This window comes from Anabrus simplex, chromosome X (assembly GCF_040414725.1).
Source record: "Anabrus simplex isolate iqAnaSimp1 chromosome X, ASM4041472v1, whole genome shotgun sequence".
Lineage (NCBI taxonomy): Eukaryota > Metazoa > Arthropoda > Insecta > Orthoptera > Tettigoniidae > Anabrus > Anabrus simplex.
In genome coordinates, this window is record NC_090279.1 from 114,630,950 (window position 1) to 114,653,603 (window position 22,654).

General features: G+C 38.0%; 1 protein-coding gene across 2 annotated transcripts in view; it reads left to right on the top strand.

Moving 5' to 3' along the window:
• Window positions 1-22,654, top strand: part of Septin1 (Septin 1) — a 124,401-nt gene that overhangs the window by 21,270 nt on the left and 80,477 nt on the right. For both annotated transcript variants that reach the window (XM_068231007.1, XM_068231008.1), the window contains exons 2-3: window positions 4,885-5,077; window positions 19,818-19,941. In XM_068231007.1, coding sequence (XP_068087108.1) covers window positions 4,885-5,077; window positions 19,818-19,941 — 317 coding nt within the window. The remainder of the gene's footprint in view (window positions 1-4,884; window positions 5,078-19,817; window positions 19,942-22,654) is intronic.

The following is a 22,654-nucleotide window of genomic DNA, read 5'->3' on the forward strand; positions in this document are numbered from 1 at the left end:
CTGCAAACCGTAGCCACATTCCAACATCGGGTTTTTTTAAAAAAAATTTTTTAATTTTATGATTCATAGATACATTTCACATGTACTGCCAAGCATTTTGTGATAGATTCAAGTCTTGCGAACAGCTGACCCGACAGACGTCGTTCTGTCAAAAATAAATGACAATGGAACGAACTGAAATTCAGTCTGTACTGCACGCAAAAATCAGAATAATGCAAATGACTACATTATCAACATGAAATGCTACTGCTACCAAAAGTTAGTAATAAACTACTGGAAAAATGTGTTTTCATTACCTGCAATATTAATATCTTGATTGTGAATAACGAAATGCATATCACTACCCAGAAATAACCCTGATTGACTGTAACGTAGATGGGAACTGTTCAGCTGGTCTTCAGATCCCTCGCAGAGCCCGTTGCAAATCAAGTAATTTGATAAGTTGATGGCGTGAAGATAATGTGGCAAAAGTTGCTCCTCTTTCTTCATACGAAATAATTATCATAGAAAACACTGGTTCCAATGAACACTATGAAGATATTTTTCAATGTAAAGCTTTAAGGTACACAATATTTTTTGTTTGATTATCTGGCGTGTAAACAAACAAAGTTTATGGTTTTCCAACAGGGGAACAGGCAACAAACAATTGGCCATGCGAGAAACATGGGTTTTCAAGTTTAATGCCACAAACAGTCAATGACTGCCCCTGGGATTTATTTATGTTCATAGCAAAAGCAAGCCAAACTGGAAACTGCAGTCGTTAAATTCAAATGGTACGTCAGTCAGAATCATAGGGATGCGTGGTATCGGAACGTCGTCTTCTTTATACTTCCCCGTTAGAATGGTTGCTTCGATCGCATTGTTCAGTCATGTTTTCACCGCTAGCCGCGTGCCATTACAAAAACGCGGTTGGTTGATATTTCGCAACATTATGACCATTGATCCGACCTTTAATTGAAGAATGTGAGGCGGCAATCCTGGCAAATCCAGCGAGTTCAAAAATTCGGGGGGATAGTTGACGACATCATCTTGGTTAGTAGGGGAATCAACTGATTTGTATGTCCTCAGTTCACCGGCAATTTCATTTTGAATTTTGAAATTTAATTCATTTACATCCATGTTTTTGGCAGCCAATATAGCTCGTTCGCTCAACCAAATATAATCTCTGTAATTTTGAGCAAAGTTTGGGAACACCTCTTGAATGAGTTCAGTTTTGGATTTAGTAAACTGACAAAAATTGTCAGGAAAACTAATGCAGTCAGTCAGAACGTCTGAAGGGAATTTGCCATTACCAATGTCAATTAGTTGTTTTGAAAATATCCCTCCAGATGGATCATTTTGCAACTCGGCACACATAGTCTGGCTTAAATTTAGTATCTTGGCGTTTTTCCACAAAACTGATGACTTTAAACATGCATTAATTTCATCAACTGGCATTGACCATGGAATCACTGGCAGATTATAATCCCTGGCAATTTTTGACGAAAATCTCCTGCTAACAAAATCATCGCTCCGCCAAATCGGTTTTGATTGTTCCGCATATCTTGCATGGTTCGGTCTAATGCCTCCAGAGACTTTTTATGTGCCATTGTGCATTCATCCCACACTATCAATTTACATTGCTGCAAAACCTTTGCCATTGCAGAGCTCTTCGATATGTTGCAGGTCGGAGTTTCGTTGCTTTGCATGTTCAATTTTAGCGCTGAATGGGCTGTTCGACCGCCTTCCAACAATGTAGTTGCAGCAGTGCCTGATGAAGCAACTGCGAGTGCAATTTCATTGTGTGAGCAAATTGTTGCTAACATCAATGAAATTAAGAAAGTTTTTAATTATAAGCTTTGTAATTTCCCAACTTTTCAATAGAGTAAAGTCAATATTACTGTGTAGCTGCCCTGTCAATACTATGATCATCTGCCAACGGCAGAAATGAATGTTATGCAGATGATACCAGACATTTTGTATACTTTCTCCCCAAACTGCTTCCATGTAAATATAATTATAAGCTTTGTAATTTCCTAAATTTTCTAATAGAGTGGCGTCACTGATTCATGTCAGGCCACCACTGCTGGACACTGTTAAAATGCCCTGTGGTTTTACGCATTGATGCCGACTACTTGTATCTTTTTCCTTAGACTGCCCCCATGTAAATATATTAAAATAATCCTTTTTAACTCCATATTATTAATGAACATTGTTTTTCTTATTGAAATTTTAGTAACATTTCTCATAGTGTAACGTCAATATACACTGACTGACAGAGCAAATGCAACACCAAGAAGGAGTGGTTCGAAAGGGATGAAAGTTGGGGAAAAAACAGAGATGGCGCGGACGAATAATTGATGTTTATTTCAAACCGATATGCAGGTTACACAATGCGCACGGCATCGACTCAGTAGGATGTAGGACCACCGCGAGCGGCGATGCACGCAGAAACACGTCGAGGTACAGAGTCAATAAGAGTGCGGATGGTGTCCTGAGGGATGGTTCTCCATTCTCTGTCTACCATTTGCCACAGTTGGTCGTCCGTACGAGGCTGGGGCAGAGTTTGCAAACGGCGTCCAATGAGATCCCACACGTGTTCGATTGGTGAGAGATCCGGAGAGTACGCTGGCCACGGAAGCATCTGTACACCTCGTAGGGCCTGTTGGGAGATGCGAGCAGTGTGTGGGCGGGCATTATCCTGCTGAAACAGAGCATTGGGCAGCCCCTGAAGGTCTAGCGGACGCCGGGAGTGCAGGCCTCCTTCAACCAATCGACGGGAAATTGTTCTGGTCAATATTGGAACAGCCAGGGTGTCTTGCACATGCTGAAGAATGGCGGTTGACGTGACGTGCGGGGCTGCCACCGCTTGGCGGCGGATGCGCCGATCCTCGTGTGCTGACGTCACTCGGGCTGCGCCTGGACCCCTCGCACGTGCCACATGTCCCTGCGCCAACCATCTTCGCCACAGGCGCTGCACCGTGGACACATCCCTATGGGTATCGGCTGCGATTTGACGAAGCAACCAACCTGCCCTTCTCAGCCCGATCACCATACCCCTCGTAAAGTCGTCTGTCTGCTGGAAATGCCTCCGTTGACGGCGGCCTGGCATTCTTAGCTATACACGTGTCCTGTGGCACACGACAACACGTTCTACAATGACTGTCGGCTGAGAAATCACGGTACGAAGTGGGCCATTCGCCAACGCCGTGTCCCATTTATCGTTCGCTACATGCGCAGCACAGCGGCGCATTTCACATCATGAGCATACCTCAGTGACGTCAGTCTACCCTGCAATTGGCATTAAGTTCTGACCACTCCTTCTTGGTGTTGCATTTGCTCTGTCAGTCAGTGTATTTCATATGGACCACTGCTGCTGGACACTGTTAAATACCCTGTGGTCTTACCTGTTGGTACCAGTCACTTATCTTTCCCTTTGACTGCCCCCATGTAAATATGTTAAGTTAACCTTTGTAAGACATACCCTAACATTTTGACGCTGTTATCCTTCGCAACTGGTAATTTACAGCCAACGGCTGATATGTTGGTATCCATATTATCACTGAACATTGTTTTCCTCATTGACTATCCCTACTGTAATATGTCAATATTATTTCTTAGTAATTACAGTTTAATTACAAATCAGGTACCTGATTTATGCCTTGAGGTAGTACTGTGACTGATGATGCCTTCAATGAAAGTCGAAAGATGTCTCATATGGAAATAAAGATAAATTCCTAATTGTTTAACATTTTTATGTTTTTTTTTTTTTTTGCTAGGGGCTTTACGTCGCACCGACACAGATAGGTCTTATGGCGACGATGGGATAGGAAAGGCCTAGGAGTTGGAAGGAAGCGGCCGTGGCCTTAATTAAGGTACAGCCCCAGCATTTGCCTGGTGTGAAAATGGGAAACCACGGAAAACCATCTTCAGGGCTGCCGATAGTGGGATTCGAACCTACTATCTCCCGGATGCAAGCTTTTTATGTATTGAATAGGTGATATTATAAACTAATTAGCATCCTACAAACTTATGTACGTCGAGCTGAAATGTTCCTTTACCAGCAGTGAAGAAATTACAAATATAGTGAATATAAAATAGGAGTTATAACATGATAAGTTCAATGCAATGAAGATTTTGCATTTGAGGTAACATTCCATTATATTAACATTTTCACACTCAGTTATTTTGTAAATTTTTTTTTTTTTTTTTATGGCATCAAATGTGGCTTGAAATTTTGTACATAATCCGATATTCACCCATTTTAACTGATAACTTTCAGATTTACAAACATTTGGCAAATGCGCTGGATTAGAGGAGGACAGCACTAAGCGCAAACGTGGGAGAAGGAAAGAGAGACGAACAGTTTAAATGGAAAAAGAGAAATGGGGCTTTTACATTTTTCCTGGCATCTTTTCCAATTTTTCTCTTTGTAAAAACCTTACTTGGACTTCGATGAATATTTGAAAAAAAGAATTAGCCGAATTGGTCCAGCCGCTCCCAAGTTTTGCGCTTAGCAACACATTTAGAGATTCATTTTTATTTATATAGATTCTACTGTTTAAATTCCTCTTTTAATCCAGAGACAATTGAAAGACTCTCCAACAGTTTGCTAAATAACCCATATGCTACATCATATCATAATGCTGGCAAAAAAGATATAAGAAATAAGTTTGTAGCTATTGCTGTGACTGGCCACTTGTAATTACATAACTTTGTGTGTTAAACTGATAACTGGATTGTTCCTTGATTCTGCATGAATTTTGTTCGATAACATCTGCTTCACAGTGTTGGCAGAACAGTTTTTTGTGAAATTCTTTGACTTAGAACCGTTCCCATTTCATCGCCTGAATTTCTTGTAGACATGTATGCTCATAATCTCCGTACATTACTTTTTATTTGCAGTTTGCTAGTCTAGAAACCCCAGGATATGTAGGATTTGCCAATCTTCCTAATCAAGTTCACCGCAAGTCTGTAAAAAAAGGGTTTGAGTTTACGCTTATGGTGGTTGGCGAGTCTGGCCTGGGGAAGTCGACGCTTGTCAACAGCCTCTTCCTGACTGACCTCTACCCTGAACGTGTTGTGCCTGATGCAGTGGGTAAGTTTATAGACAGAACTCTGTGCTCTTGATTTAACTTGCTAAATGGAACTGTGTTCTGTTATTGACAGTACTATAATCCTGATAAAGATCTGACAATTCCAAAGTGATGCAATTGAATGTCTAGATATGTTTAATGCCCGCCTGGTGGCCCATCAGAATGTTGTACGAGAGGTGGTGGTATACAATTTGTAATCTCTAGATTGCGTGCCAAAAGCCTGGGTTCATTACTAAACTTCTGCAGTGCTCAAATGGAGTGAGGGTATATGATGCTGTTGATGGTGATTTGTCCGTTGAATGGAGACATAAAGCTTTGAGCAGACTCCTTGGTGTTATTCAATGGGAGTAGGCTACGTGTTGACACGAGGTTTCACCCTCTCTCTACGTCGTCATGACGCACACAGACACAGACATGTAGGTCCCCCATGAGCACCAGGCCTCTCTGTAGAGGCCACATGATATAATCACCACATATTTAATCACATATAGAAAGATGAGAACTTCAATAAAAACAGTGACAGGTCAAGAGGGAACAGTAGAAACAACAGACAGGAAAAGCATGAAAACATGTACAATCACATGTTCCTAGTTCTTCTCAGTCACCCACCCCCCCACCGCCGACAAACACATTTCTACTTCATTACGAGTACAGGCTTTATCACTTGTTGTGGGATCAGAAGAAAGCTAGTTTAACACTGATTAATCCTCTCCCTCGGATCTGTGAAGCTACTCAAATGCAACTTTCCAGACACCTGTTTTTCTTTTTCTTTTTACAACTCCTGATCTGTAGATCCAACATTTGAACAATAATAAATATAAAACTACTACTCCTATATACTTGTAATTTTTGAGAGGAATGTGTGTAACAGTGTAGAAAAGGAAAATTAAAATTTCACTAACCAAAATGGGGCAGATTAATACTGACAGATTAAAATATTTTGGAAAATTTATACTGGGCGATTTGAACAACCGGAGAGACGTAACTCATAGTTCAAATATAATAGTTTTGTTTCTAAGGGCATATTTACTTTTGTAAAGTTTATTTTCACTATAATACAAATTAGCTACTTGTAGGTTCCCATTTTGATCCTCTTTATTTTGTTGCTTCATTTTTTCATTCTGGTTGGTATTGTCTGCCAAAAGTTGAAAATGTCTTCTCCAAAATGCAATGAAAACAAGTCGAACACACATGATCCTACCAGTACGTTGTGGAAAACACCTTAATGTTCAGTGAAGGGATTGGGTGTGATAAATTATTAGACCATTGTACAGGCGTAGGCCTAATTCGTTGAGATATCTTTGCTGGCGGAGGTCCATCATCTTCCTGCATTTAATACTCCTTATCTTCAAATCCTCCAATTTCAAAATCACTACCACCATTTCTGTAGCTATCACTTTCATCGATATAATCTCCTAAATCAACTCATTCGTCCTGCTAATACAGTATTTCCTCATCAGTAACACAACTCACCGTTCACCGTGCCACCATTATGATACATAGCAATCTTTTACGAATACTCCGTGCTAAGAGTGACAGTAGTTAACTCTGCTTGCTCTAATTTTGTATTTTCTATGTGGCATTTGCTGACCGAATGGTGAGAGTAATGGTCTGTGGCTCAGAAGGCGCCAGGTTTGATCCTCGTATTCACCTTTGATTTTAGCCACTTGGTGATTGGTGTTCTTGTGAATACATTTCTTCATTTACATAAAACAGAGCACAGTCCTGAATACATCCAGTAAAACTGGGCTTAATCATGTTTGTTTCAGTCTTCTGAGATCACCTCCCTACTTTCCTCACCTTAGTCTTTGATTAAGGTATTTTTATTGCGAATTTTCTGTAGTTCTAGTCAAGTTCTTAGATTAGGCTGCATGTTTTTGACACAGTTTAACATTACAAGAAATTCATCAACTTAATATACTGCTAAGAATGCTTTCAGTGAACTGGACTCGCCCGAGTATTTTATGTTCTTCAGTAAACAATCCATTTAACAACGGGGGGGGGTTGTGTGTGTGTTTTTTAATAATCTGCTTTTGATCTCTCAGTATGGCCAGCATCTTTTCCCTTGATTCTCAGTCTAGGAAATATAAGAGTTATGTCTGTACATACATACATAGATGATGGAAAATTAGAAAGTGCATTTTGTTGTTACTGTGGACATGTGCGATACAGAAATACCATTCTTTTTAAATTCTGTTTTTAAACTCTTGTTGTTAATTCTATATCAGTGCCAAGCCATGAGAAAATTGGCAAGCAGAATTTACTAGTCAGGGAATAACGCCAGGGAATAAAGCAATGCGTTCTAGGATATAAATAATTGTATTCACGCTGGGTGAAATGGTAGTTTAGTGGAAGACCTAAAATTTAATTTTTAAATACCTATGTTATTATCGGTCCTATCGAAAAATACTACATAACAAAAGTAATAGAGAATGCAATTTCTGATCATTTATGTCTTATACAGTTCTACTGTATTGACTGTGATGATAGAATTAATTAATTTAAACTTTTGTTGCTTAGTCCATATCAACATGTAAATATTGTTCAATCGTGTTAGCTGGCAATGGTTCTTGTTTTTGTCATTATTGTCTTAAGGTGTAAAAGCACGTAGTCATTGGTCCTTATCGACAAGGAAAATTGTGAAGATGATTATTTTAAAAATGAGAAAAAACGTGAGGAATGATTGCTTGAAGAATAAGACAATGGGGAGTCGTGAAAGAACGAAGGACTTTCTTTACATTTGATGCTCTAATATCACAGAGTTAGAAAAAACTAAATGTGAAGGCCTACACTATCGAAAGCTCATAAAAGTGATCAATGATCACATTATATCGACCATTGTTGTAATGTGTTTCATCTCTTCTACTGCCACTGATCTCCGATAGATGGGATTGCTGCTGTGTCCGGAGTAAAACAGCGTGCCTGAATATTGGAGTTGCTATGCTATAGGATTGCCCCGTATACGCGAATACTCCGCGACAACAAATATGATTCTTCCGCTAGTGATGATGAACATAAGTATGGGAGCATTAAATTGACTGTATTGAGTTTAATATTTGATTGCACACGTAAACTTGTGCCTTTTTAGAGTCCAAGGTGCTTTGCAATAGCATGTGAAGATTACGATGTGTTTCTTAAAACAAAGTTATTCAGACATGATACTGTGTAGGCTTTTGGACTTACGCCGTGTCAAGAACGTGACGCAGCATAAGCCCAAAAGCCTATACATTATCATGTCTTTAAGTACGAGCCTTGAAAGCATTAATGACAACAAATTTATTCAGTTTTGGAGTACATAATTTTGTAGGATTAATTTCTTGTGAATAAAACACAAATTAAAGTCAGTTTTCTTCTTTATTAAATTTTATCTCATAAAATTAGGGTGCGTGGATTATTCAATGGCAGGGAGTTTTCCTGTATTTACGGTGTTATTTGATCAGTACGCTGTGGCCTAGGTATGTTAAGGGGAACAAACCAGGAAATGTCAAATTTCTCTGTTAATATTAGCTGTACCAAAAACTGGACATTATGAAAGTTTTGGAAAATATAATTTCAAATCTTTCATATTTTATGCACTTTTACTTTACGAGTAATAACAGAGATATTCATGATTATTACGTCTTTCACAAACTTTTGAAACATTTCCGCAAATTTCTATTCCTTCTAGAATGTATAGACGTAACTCATATATACTATATATTGTACCGGGAAATGATCAGGGATCTGGGCATGAGGGTGGACTGTTCTTATGGAGTAGGTACAGAGAGGCATATGCAGAGCGAAATAATAGTGGTGCTTAAAATTCAATTTATTCATTACCATGAATTGACATGTAATGTTTCCTGTTATTCCTGCTTGAAATATCTGTATCGTAGATAAATTATTAAAGCAAAATATTTCATGAGATGATTGTCTTTCGTCTTAATGTTTGAAAACACTTCATCATAAATTAATGGAAATTAAAATCTTTTGTTTAAAATTGGAGATTCAAAATATCAAAGTTACTTCCTACAGTCTTTCTAAATAACTTTAACATAAATATGATTTTCACTTTAAAATAAATACTGTATTTCTTCACTTCCAAAGTTTATGAAGATTTTTCCTACAATCTTTCTAAGTATTGAAATTTAACACTAAAAATAACGCAAAATCAATCTGGTTTATGAAGTTCTTTCCTACAGTATTTCTAAATATTGAAATTTAATGCAAAATCAGTCTGATTTCCAATTAGCATTATATTAACTGTCTGTAGAACTGCCAACAAAATCTCTGACTTTATCATTCCATTTAATTGCAGGAGTGTAAAGTATTGAGTGTGAGGAAAGGAACATTAAGGACGACACAAACACCCAGTCCCCAGGCCAGGGATGTTAATCATTTACAATTTAAAAATCCCTGACCCGGCTGGGAATCGAACCCGGGGCCGCTGGGTGACAGGCGGATGCGTTGCCCCCTACACCGCAGAGCCGGACTAAAACAAAGTTAGTCTGGTGGAATTTTACACACTTGCTCTGAAAAATGGTTTTAAATGCACATCATATCACCTGTATTCACTGGAACTCAGGACCAGAATATAGATAGTTGCTGGTAAGTGAACAGCAAGTTGATACCATAGGCAACCGATGTTGTGAAGTCATCCCCATGGCACCACGTTCCACTTTCCACTTTGAAACCACGTTCCATATCCCTCGTAGACACGTCCCACATCGACTCGAGATAGCAGCAGGTAGATATGATTATTTAAAAAATAGGCACTCGTCAGGATTTCACGCGTTACCGTGTGGTATAGTGAACACGCGAAAGTTCAACTGACTAGAATTGCTTAGTAGTGTCTTGTTCAGAATAACTCGTATTTGCATATCATAAAATGGGCACGGTGTTTCGTTAAGTGCTTTTGTTCACTGTTCTTAATACTGGCAGCAAAATTACAAAAGCTCATTTAACTGGAACCATTGTTCATATGGAAAACACAGTTCTAACATAATTACAGGCATTACACATGAAGAAAATGATTTATTCACTATTGAAAAGTGTTCTAAACCATGAATGTTTATATGTACCGATGCTTAGAATGTTCTGGAACGTCTAATGCGACGCTGTCTTATTCACTCGTGATGAGTGTTTTGATCTTCTTTCTTTTGTTTTGGCCAACTGTGGATCACGTTAATTCAATTTCAGCTGCTTCTGGGCTTTGATCTGCACCCAATAATCCTTCATTCTTTCACTCTGCAACCTTCTTCTCTCTTCCGTCCACGGTGTTTTTGTCTGCAAACTAAATTTTTCTTGGAAACTCTTTGTTCTTTATTTTCGACTTGTAAGTTTCCATGTTGCTTATTTGCGAGCCTTGTATTCCCATTTCTGTCAGGTCCTTCTTCAGTTCCTGATGCCAGCGTACCACAGTTTTCCTGGTCTCAAAAAACCTTACTATCTGGTTGGTCAGTCTTCCCAGGTCCATTCTGTAGATGTGTCCAAGGAACATGGCTCTCCTCTTCTGGATGGCGTCTGAGATCTTTTCTATCTTGTAGTACAGTTCTTGGTTTGCTTTCTTTCTGTATGATCCATCCTCTGTTCTTTGGGCTCGCAGTATCTTTCTTGGAAATTTTTGCTCCACCAGTTGTAACTTCTTGACCTTTATCAGGTTCAAACATTCAGCTGCATGTAAGGCTTCTGGACAGATTACTGTCTGGTAATGTCTGAGTTTTGCATTGAATGAGATCTTCTTCTTGTTATAGGTGTTCATACTTAGCTTGTATGCCAAGTTCATTTTGTTGATTCTCGATATCAGTGCCTCTTTCTCTGAAAGGTTGTTATCTATCCACTCTCCCAGATATTTAAATTTCTCTACTTTCCAAGTCCTCCCTCCCTCCACTGTCATCCCTCCAGGTGCTGTTTCGATGTTAGTCATGTACTGTGTCTTCTCGAAGGAGATCCGTAAGCCTGCCTTACTTGCTTGTTCCTGGAGCTGGGCAGTCTGGTTCCGTGCCTCCTCTATTGACTCTGACAGAATCTTATTTAAAGTTAAATAAACTTTAAATTGAATACCCTTCTTCAAGCACTTTTATAGAGTTATTTGTTTTAATAGACTGAATATTTATGTAGTTCACTAGAAAATTGAGTTAATGTGCACACGCTTCACGAATGTTCCAAGTTAAACTAACTCTGGTGTGAGTACAAGCTCTGACCATTCCCTTCCAATCGAGTTGAAGTTCAAATTATTATTTCACAATATAAGTTAATGTCACATGTCCTCAAAACACACTTAGAATTATGAGAAGACTAAGTTCATATCTGAATGGTTCAAAAGTTTTGAAGTCCAAAAAGTAACACTTTAAAATAAGTCTGTTGATGATAATTACGGAATAAGTCTGTTGATGATAATTACGGAAGAGTTCCTGCTTACAAACTTCCTCACGACGACTAAGTTGAGCCTCAGCAGAGACATTCACGTACGACAGCATGTTCTCCTTTCTGCTGCGAGTTGTGAGCTATCTTTACTTGGCAAACCCTTGTCCTTTTATACAGTTCTGCCAGGTTTGACTCCTCCTCGTGGCAGAATTTATTTCCTTTAAGGTCAAATTATTTGCAAATCCCTAGGCTGATTTTATTTGAAATTTGAATATGTTTGCCTTCAAACCATGGGCTACAGTATGACATATTTCATTATTCGCTATCTTATCTGGATCATAAGATAGTAAAATATGTTCTAGTCGTTTCCAGGCTATCGCGCTCTGTACACGTGATCGGTGCATCATAGCAGGTCGGCTCCCTTGCGTAGAGCTCGTGATGTAGTCACCTCGCTTGTGAATGCAAGTCCTGGCCGTGACTTGGGAATGCTTCACGCTGAATTAAATTATGTTCCAGACAACGGACGATTTCTGGTACAGATATTTATCATCGGTGTTTTGGCAGAAGTTACTAAGTCCAAAAGCATAGTTTTGATATAAATGGGTTTTAAGAAATCAGTGATATATGATCCCATATTACTGCAAGGCTATCACACCTTTTGGGCTAGTCATTTTTGCAGTGCCTTCTATTATGTTACATGTACGTGGCCAAGTATTTATTTAATCCTTTATCATTACTCAGTCTGTAAAAATGGTCTTAAATGGACTTAGTAACTTTTGCTTGGCGAGGGTTTAAAAATGTCACACGGTTTGCATCCGGCAAAAGTAACCAAGTCCCATATCTTGGACTTGGTTATTTTTGTTGGGTCTTATTTTGGTTAATTTCTGTTCATACTGACGTTCGTTTATGGTCTGGGGAGGTACAGGAGAAGGCATTTTTCACAATAATCCATTTAATTTGAGTCATAACCTTTATTTTGCTATTTAGTACTACATGCTAACATAAGTACTCATACTAACATCAAATTTAAGGACTTTTACTCCACTTCATGATATTGAACAACCAGAAACTTCTTGAATTTTAAGAAATAGGTAAATGACCCATTCATGAAGGCGTTACCACTGAAAAAGATTAATCATCATCATCATCATCATCATTATCATCGCAGTCACTCTCGATGGTAGGGTCCGGATTGCGATCCTTGACTGCTAATGAGTGAGGTAGTGAATGATACCATGTATGAAATTCTTCAGGGTGCACTCCTTTTTCATAGTCCAAGCAAGTCTTTGTATTTCTGTTGAGATATTGGTAGATTTGATTTGTATGCCTTTTTCTGAGAAGGAAGCTTCTCTTTTCTGTGGCGGCCTAGAACATTCAGTTCTGTGTATTCTCCTGAATAGTTGTATCTGTATTTCACTATTTGAGGGGTGTACTTTTCAAAGCGGAAGCATTTCACCTTTAACCAATTATTCGCCTTCCTTCAGTATCTTTGGTCTTATTACAGAGAAGACTTTTAGAAAGAGCATTCAGATCTATAAAATCATTAAACTTCAAGTGTCTAACTTCGTAAGGAGAAGCAGTTTTCCTCTTCCTTGACGAACAAGCCAGCTTGAAAATAATCAACCAATCGTTCATAGTGTAGACAGATGAAAACTTTTTCTGATGTTCAGTCGCACTGTGCATACTGTCGCATTCCATCATGGAGTGGCCAGACTCGAGAAATTTCTGCTGAGTGACTTCTATACCAGTAATCTGTGTTACATAGAACAAGAGGGCAACAACATTTTGGTTTCTGTTTTGCCCACTACAAGTGTCGGAAAAAGGAGATACTACTTTAACTATTTCTGGTAAATTAGGTATAAATTAAGACAAGTCCCTATTTCTACACTCCCACGCCTTCCATTCAGTTCATGCCACGTGTAGCAGAACGCATTATTCGGTGGTGCACTTTCATAAATTGTAAGACTTTTTTTTTTTTTTTTTTCGTGTGGCTATTTCTAGCCGGGAGCAGCCCTTGTAAGGCAGACCCTCCGATGAGGGTGAGCGGCATCTGCCATGCGTAGGAAACTGCGTGTTATTGTGGTGAAGGACAGTGTTGTGAGTGGTGTGTGAGTTGCAGGGATGTTGGGGATAGCACAAACACCCAGCCCCCGAGCCATTGGAATTAACCAATGAAGGTTAAAATCTCCAACCCGCCCGGGAATCGAACCTGGGACCCTCTGAACCGAAGGCCAGTACGCTGACCATTCAGCCAACGAGTCGGCCATTGTAAGATTGTAAACACATAGCTTACGGTTGCAGTACATGGGTGACACATCACTGCTTGGAATCTGCAGAACACTTTGGAGGTCAAATGTAGCTGTAACAAAGAGTGTTTCCCTTATTGCTCTCTGCTTGTCGGTTTCCTTACTGCTGTTGGCATTCTTTTCTCTTTCCTTGTGCTCATTATATTCTAGTTCTAGCTTTGCTCTTTCCTCGCCATATGATGTCTGATACCTGACACATAGATTGCCCTCGTCTTTCCTTGGTCTGAAGAAAGAATAATTGTATTTCTTACAGAAAATTATTTTGTAAGATGTCTTGCTTGCTGGAACCTCGTTCCTTTTCTTGCACCACTCTTCATACAGGAAAAACATTTTTTATAAACAAAGTGAACTATCCAAGTATTTTCTTGTCGATGACTTTCTCGTATAATGTGACTGTTAGTGGGAAAATTTCAGTGTGATCCCTGATTACCTTAATTTGTCGTACACTGTGCTTATTGGCTGGAGAATGTCGTCCTCGCACATCACACCCAGAAAACACACCCGAATCTGAAACTTCTTCGTAAGCTTTGTTTAATGGCTCACTACTTAAGCAGAGCGTTTTCAAGAAGAAACTCTTACAGACCCCTGTTTCTCCATTATTTTTCATGAAGAAAAACTTCTTTGCATTTATTCTTTCTCTTCCAGAATCCATCCTTGATCTGCGTCGCTGAGGTGCACAAGCTTTACTGTGTTTCAGTAGATAGTCCTTCTGTCGTTTGTAGTCTTCCAGTTTCCAATATTCAGCACAAATGTTCTCTCTATCATCTTGAGAAAAGATACTGCTGCACTTAAAAGGGCACTTACACTGGACTGGTTTTGGCTTCCTTGCATTATATTCTCCCTTTTTGGTTGTGTATGCTTTTCCTGAATTTCTTAGTTACACTTCGCTTCCATTTGGTAAAGTCGGTTGCGTATCATCTGCTTCTTTTTTCAGTACTTCCTTCAATGTCTGGAAGAAAATGATAGATTAGAGAGAAATATTTGGTGTTGCAGTTAATATAGGAAACATGAGTTTGAATTTACCTGTAACATTCATGGCTTCAGTGGAAGGAGTGGAAGGCACTTCTGTTAAGAACAATTGTGAACTGCTTTCATTATCAGATACGGAAACTGCCGCACTTGGTGGCGTCCAGTCTGGGTCATTGTCAGCGTCATCCTTTTGTTCGTCTTCAAAGGAATCATCATTCTGTACAGAGAGGACAGTTTTATAAATCGACTTTTGGATTTATGCTTATGGCTCTTACTGTAAATGTCTTAGTAAAATTAGGTAAAAATGGAAACTTACTTCAGAACTTCAGAACTTTGTTGTGTCTTTCTGCCTTTTATCGGCATCAGACCTACTACTTTGAAACAAGTCATCAGCACTACTCCGTTTCTGTGTTTCTTCCAACAGTGCCTAAAATTAGTTATAGGTGTTTAGTATTCATGAACACAATATCAGCTTTACAGTAAACATTGGAACATAGCGTCATTGATAAAACAGATTCCAAAAATGTAGTTGAAGGTTGTAATGTTCTCTGTGGCTTGATAAACTTTCTCGTTAAAAAAGAAGAGACACATACACTTGCCTCAAAACTTATAGAACTGTCTAACTCTGTGAGGTACTTATTCACTTCATCTGGAACAAAATTATCATCGGTAATTCCATTGTCGGTATTGTTCACTGTCTGTACATCCTGCAATTGTACGCATAATAGAATTCAAATACATGAATGTAACTACATTATTTTCTTTAAAAATAATGACTGAATAACTGTGCATACAGATTATCACTTAGTAAGTATGAAAACATAATAGTTACACTTTTATTACCCTTGGAAGATGATAGAGAACATTTTCATGAATTTCACTTGGAAAAATATTTTGAAGGCTTGTGTAGGATTTTTCCACTGCAGGTATCTCATTTTGAAATCCTTTATGCCCCGAAATAGTTGATGCCGAAAATTGGCATGAAGTCTGTAATTATAAAATTTTACACTGATATCAGCGATCCTTCTGCAGTAAAATAATCGTTATATTCATTGTGTCATTTCCTGTCTCGGTTGTTACGAGCGTAATACCTACGTTAGACATGTGTTCTGCACAATGATGTACCATAAGATGACTTCTGCTTTCAGATGTCAAATTGCATATTCTGCAGAACATCATCTTTGTAGATGTTGCCTTACAGAGCACTCGACAGTCACTGACAATCTGTCACGTTACACGGGAAAGAAAGTAACGAAGGTACAATCCATGAAAGCAGCGTGGGATAATGCAATGTGGTAAACCCACCTAAGCGACAATGCATGAATTCATGTTGTTATAAGATAACATAATTAAACGACTCAACGTACAATGAAGGAAGTTTGAGAGCAAAGGGAAAACTAATAATGTGAGGTTCATATTATTCACCAGAATGACAAGAATATAAACACGCAGAAGCGATTAAGTCCACTTAGTCACTTTTGCTTGAACGTCAATCTTCAAAAATGGACTTAGGATAAGAGGGTAGGGTACCTGTGCCCCAAAATGGTTCATTGTATCAAAATAACTACTATGCCATCGTGTGTAACGTGTTTTCTTTACTGCAGTAGTGCATTTAACTCAAATTCGTAAAAAATGGACTTAGGCACTTCTGGCTGAACGCCGACGATATGTATGTATATATCCTAATATACTTTCTGGTTCTCCTTGAACCTGAATATTGAGTTTCAGGAAATTCTATCGAGCTGTTTTCCCGTGATGTTCACACAAACAACCAAACAGATAGATAGATACATAGATAGATAGATAGATAGATAGATAGATAGATAGAACTGAACCCAGTTTGTAACTTTTGTACACCTAATCTGAGATAAAGGGAAATATGAAAAAAACGTGAATATAAAGAAAACGTTTGAAGTGTACAGCAAAAATGGTAGTTTTATTTCTATTATTAATAATCTTGACCATAATGGCCAGTATTGGGTCCGTAGAGACTTAATCACAGTAAAGAGAGAGAGGTATAATACGCCTAGTCAGTACTATGTATTGCACCCGTCATGCCGGGCTCAGCTCGGCCGGTGAGCGAAGATCTCCAGGGTGTAGACCGTTCGCTTATCGGCTGTGCGAAAATTTTAAAGTGCAGGGATAGATGATGAACTAGTGGCAAATGAGAGAAAGCTAAATAGGTTTTACACATTTATTACAACTACTGCTCTTCATAAACTTCACAATAATTTACAAAATCTAGGTATTTTGTTTATATGATTAGTCTTCTTTTATGTCGTAGTCACATAGACACTTCATCGAAAAATCGAACAGCAAAAGGGCTGAATCTGCAAGTATAATATTTATATTTTAGTGGAAAATTAATTAAATAATTAATAATAATAGATTTGAGATGATCTCTCCCATTGATAATTTAATGACTTGAAAATAAACTTCCTTCCTTCATAGATTTGATTTTAAACACATTTGAAAATGATCATTTTCATTCCTCTTTGAAAATTAAATAAAAATTTTTCTCTCATAAAATTATGGTTAAATCGTCTTCCTTGACCTTTAAATTAATTAATAAACTCAACTTTATAATTATTTAGTAGTTGCTTTTCACATAATAGCTCGGAACTTGACCTCATGTCAATCGCTGTTTGTCCAGTAATTGAAATAAATAATTGACTAACGCTTACAATTTAATTTTGTGAGTTCAATCCACTGACATGGCCTATACTCATTTAGGTGTATTCGTTAAATAAGATCCTATTCTTCCTTAAAAATGAATAAAATTCACTAAAGGTTTAAATTCATTCAAATGGTGAACCACTAAAGTTGGCGTAAATCAGGCCAAAAATTCCCACGAAATAACGAAGAGCATCATCACAAATATGGATTGGAAACTTACATTAAGCAAAGTACAGTCAAATCACACACACTACACTCACACAAAGATACACGGAAATATTATATACATATTTACACGAACGCTAGCCCTTGACTATTAATTTTTATGTTTACACAAAGTTAGGAAATTATTCTCATGATGACCCTATCATGGTGACCTCCTCTCATCGACTGGAAATGTGACAGAGCAATGACTATCACTTTATTAAGGAACACATTTATACGACGATGTTCAGAGAAAATTTACGAACACAAAATCATCCAAAAATCATCGATAAAATCACTTAGATATAGGCCAGAATTAACATTCCGCGCACGCGGTTCATGAGCTACGATATTTATTCTTACTTCTCCACTATAATTGTGATTCTCGATTGATCTGCACTCACAACGAAGAAATTACATCAAGTAACATATCCCATTCTTAAATTGACTCACTAATGGATGCACAGCTCGACTGCTGAATTCAATAATATCCATCTATCAGTCAACTTAATCATCACAACACAGCAAATATATAAAAAATTGTATCGGTCAGATACTGCCATTTCCCAGGCCTAAATTACAATAAATGAGCGCACATCAACCATTTTCAATAATAACTAATATTATGCTCATGACCTTAGGTGTTCTTTTACGCGATAATCTAGTTAAATTATTTTTATTATTATTATTATTATTTTCCCTGGCCGCGCAAGATCATACGTGCGGAAGCTACTGCACAATAATATTTCAGATGACTCTATAGCACACAAATTCAACCATACGTCGCATAATGAAGAATGAACTCTGACATAATAGAATCCACGAAATTACTGTCCCATTTGATCTCATTTAAAGTCTAAAAATATTCAAATAGTCCTAGTTTAACGTTGAGGTCGTTTTACATTTATTTCTCCTGCCACCATGAACTCGGGACAGTTGAAACACTTCTCGAAGACATCCACTCAAACAAACTAATAGGTTCAAATACTCACACATCCTCAATCTACCATCACCAAGAAAGAAGAGATGAAAAATTCTAACTAATAGAAAATTTCTAAACAAATAAGTAGAGGCTATGTCATTACAATTACATTACAAAAGGAAAGAAAGAATAACAAAGTTTAAATATTACTTGGTGGTGACTGTCGGCTGTAGAACTCGGGCTGATGACCTAGTGCATTATCACATTACGCACCATCGATCCTGGTCATGCCCGCCTGGACTGCTTTACATTTTACTCGTGCATTGGAGACATGCTGGGGCGCTGGAAATCACACCATTCACCAAGAAAGAAGACTGGCATCCTGACTTGAACTCGAACTGGTGATCTCTTCTGTGGAATTTCTTGTGAAGCTGAAACTAAAAATCACGTCTAAGACAAGGCCCAAAACTCACACCGATGTTTGATAAGATGGTAAAGAAACTTAACTTTTGAAATCTGTTGAATTATAGGTGGGATCCGTAAATATCTGAACTGCAGTTATTACAAGTTGTAGACTCTGAATAACGAAGTTCCCTCAGCAAGCGAAGTGCGTCTTCTTCCGTCCGTAGTTGAAGCTAGAGTAATTCTCCACACAACGTGTTCAGAAGTAGAAATTTCTGAGTAAATTTTCCCTAGGAAAATCCATTATTCACTGTCTTAAGACAGGGGTGCGTCTTTTCCTCATAAGCGATTGGTTAATTTATTAACTTCGCACCAAATTAATCGCTTGATTGGCTGCCATAGTCAGACGTCATGCACCTTCACAATTATCGATCGAGCACTTGACATACATTCTGCCTGGTCACGTGGCATTCACGGCTGATTTGAAGGTTATTTGGCTAGCTGTATCTGCGCTCTCCCCTCGTTTGTCCTTGAGCGGAATTCCCAGCCACCTGGCGTATCTCGCTTAGCCAGCTCGATGTGATACAACTCCCTTCCTGGTTTACGAAATAATATTTCAACACACAGCAGAAATAAAATATTTTCCAATAAATGATTTTTACCAATTTTGAAGGGGACAGTATTAAATGTAAAATAAATATAAATAAACTTTTAATACATAGTATTGACTGGGCGGGTTATCCATCTCTCTCTTTACACTTTTATTTATTTCAATTGCCTGGTGGAGATTGTCTCCTCTTCCCACACTGACCTCTGCTATGTATTCCTTTCCATTAGCATTGTGAATGTTGGTACTTGTTAAGTGTTTTGCTTTAGTTCTGTATGTATTGTAACTAAGTGTTCTTAATGTTTAATCAGAGAAGACCCACCAGACCGTGAAACTGGACGCCTCCACTGTGGAGATTGAAGAGCGAGGGGTAAAACTGCGCCTGACCGTTGTCGATACTCCTGGCTATGGTGATGCCATTGATAACACTGACAGGTATGCTATGGAGAGTCACAGTCATCACAAGCATCTAGGAGAATCTTATCTCATCATACTATATAAAATTAAATCTGAATAATATTTGAACATTTAAAATTATTTAATTAATTAAATTCTAAATAGAATAGCTTCTCATTAAAAATTAAATTTTAATTTGATTTAAGGATTTTAACCCTTTCAGTGCCACGCGTATTTGTTAGGTACTAGCCAAGAGTGCCACCTACGTTTTGTCTGATTGGCAACTCTCCTGGAAAAAAAAAAAAAATTGTCACTCTCTCAATTTATACCAATGCTCAGTGAAACTTTTTTCTTTTGTATACTGTAAAAGAAATGTTCCTTTAAATTAATGGCAATTTAGACCTGAAAACATTTACAATTAAAATAAATTATGAATTTAAAAAATTTAAATTCAATGAATGAAAATCCACATTTTAAGGCAAATGTATAGTTCCACACTAACTTATGGTATTTCTTGTAGTACAGGCTCTTGACTGTGATTAGCTCTATAGAGAAACCAAAGTAATAGATGGTATTAGTGATCACGAAGCTCCTTCTGTCATAGTTAAAAATAAATGATAGTTAAAAATAAATGTGATAGAAAGGAAGTTCTTAAAAGGAGGACTGTTAAGCAATACCATATGGCTAATAAAGCAGGCATGAGCGAGGTTTTAAAAAGTAACTACGATCGGTGGAAAACGATAAATAAAAAAGTAAACAGACTCTGGGATGGGTTTAAGGCAATTTTTGAGGAAAGTGAAAACAAGGTTTCTACCTTTTAAGGTGGTAAGGAATGGCAAAGACCCACTTTATTATAACAGAGAAATAAAGAGACTAAGAAGGAGGTGCAGGTTGGAAAGAAATAGAGTTAGGAATGGCTGTGGAAGTAAGGAGAAATTGAAGGAACTTGTCAGGAAATTGAATCTAGCAAAGAAATCAGCTAAGGATAACATGATGGCAAGCATAATTGGCAGTCATACAAATTTTAGTGAAAAATGAAGGGTTATGTATAGATACTTTAAGACAGAAACAGGTTCCAATATGGACATTCCAGGAATCATTAATGAACAAGGGGAGTGTGTATGTAAGGATCTTCAAAAGGCAGAAGTATTCAGTCAACAGTATGTAAAGATTGTTGGTTACAAGGATAATGTCCAGATAGAGGAGGGGACTAATGCTAATGATAACAATGACATTTACAATAAGATACAAAAGTTGAAAAATAGAAAAGTGGCTGGAATTGATAAGATTTCTGGGGATATACCGAAGAAAAGAGGTTGGGATATAGTACCGTATCTGAAGTACTTACGATTATTGTTTGCATGAAGGAGCTATACCAAATGAATGGAGAGTTGCTATAGTAGCCAGTGTGTACAAAGGAAAGGGTGATAGACATTAAGCTGAAAATTACAGGCCAGTCAGTTTGACATGCATTTATTTATTTATTTATTTATTTATTTATTTATTTATTTATTCACGAAGCACAAGATACAGCTACACTGAGCAAATTTCACTTGCACTGTCAACAGACTATTTAACAAACATAAACTTTCATAATAAAATATAACAAACATAACAAAATATAACAAGATCAGGTACACATCCTACTAATAACTGTCCAAATCGAAAACTATGAGAATGTCCATGTCCATAGCCAAGTCGTCGTGGGTCAAGATGGCGGTATAATCCCTTCACATCAACTTATCTTTAAGATACTATTTACACACCTCTCGAATACACTTTTATTTGATGCTATATCAAGCTCTTGTCTCCTATTAATATTGTTAAAGAGTGTTGGGAGGCGGATTAGGAAAGATCGTTGAAGTATTGAGTGCTGAGTGTGGGGAATGTGGAGAAGTTCTTTGGTTCTGGTGGAGCGGGAAGGAACGCGGAGAGAGAAGAGAGAAACAAGATGTTCCGAGCGGTAATGTCCATTTAAGATCTCGTGGAGGAAACTCAGGTCAGCTACCTGTCGCTTGATGTGCAGCGGTGACACATAAATTGCCATTAATACCTGCTGCGTAGACAGATTTCTGAGCTTGGGGTTTCTGTTCCTTACAATTGCAGCAAAGAAGGACACTGCTCTGTCTAACTGCTTAGTATTGGCTGTTGTCCAAATCGGAGAGCAGTAGTTTAAGAGAGGTTGAACGATCGTGAGGAAGAAGTGACGAAGAGCAATGGGGTCAGAAATTTCTGTGAAGCGATAGAGAATGCCTAGTAATTTCATAGCCTTGGTTGTATATGTTTCTATATGGGTCTTAAATTGTAATTTTGTATCTAATATTACACCTAGGTCACGGTGTTGCGTAACCACGATGATGGGCTTGTCGAGTAGGTAATATGATGTCGGTAGAGGAGATTTACGCAGTGTTAAGGTTTGGGAAAGCGTCTTTCTGAGTATATTAGACATATTTGCAAAATTAATAACTGGTTTGATAGAAGGCAGTTTGGGTTTAGGAAAGGTTATTCCACTGAAGCTCAACTTGTAGGATTCCACCAAGATATAGCAGATATCTTGGATTCAGGAGGTCAAATGGACTGTATCGCGATTGACCTGTCTAAAGCATTTGATAGGGTGGATCGTGGGAGACTACTGGCAAAAATGAGTGCAATTGGACTAGACAAAAGAGTGACTGAATGGGTTGCTATATTTCTAGAAAATAGATCTCAGAGAATTAGAATAGGCAAAGCTTTATCTGACCCTGTAAAAATT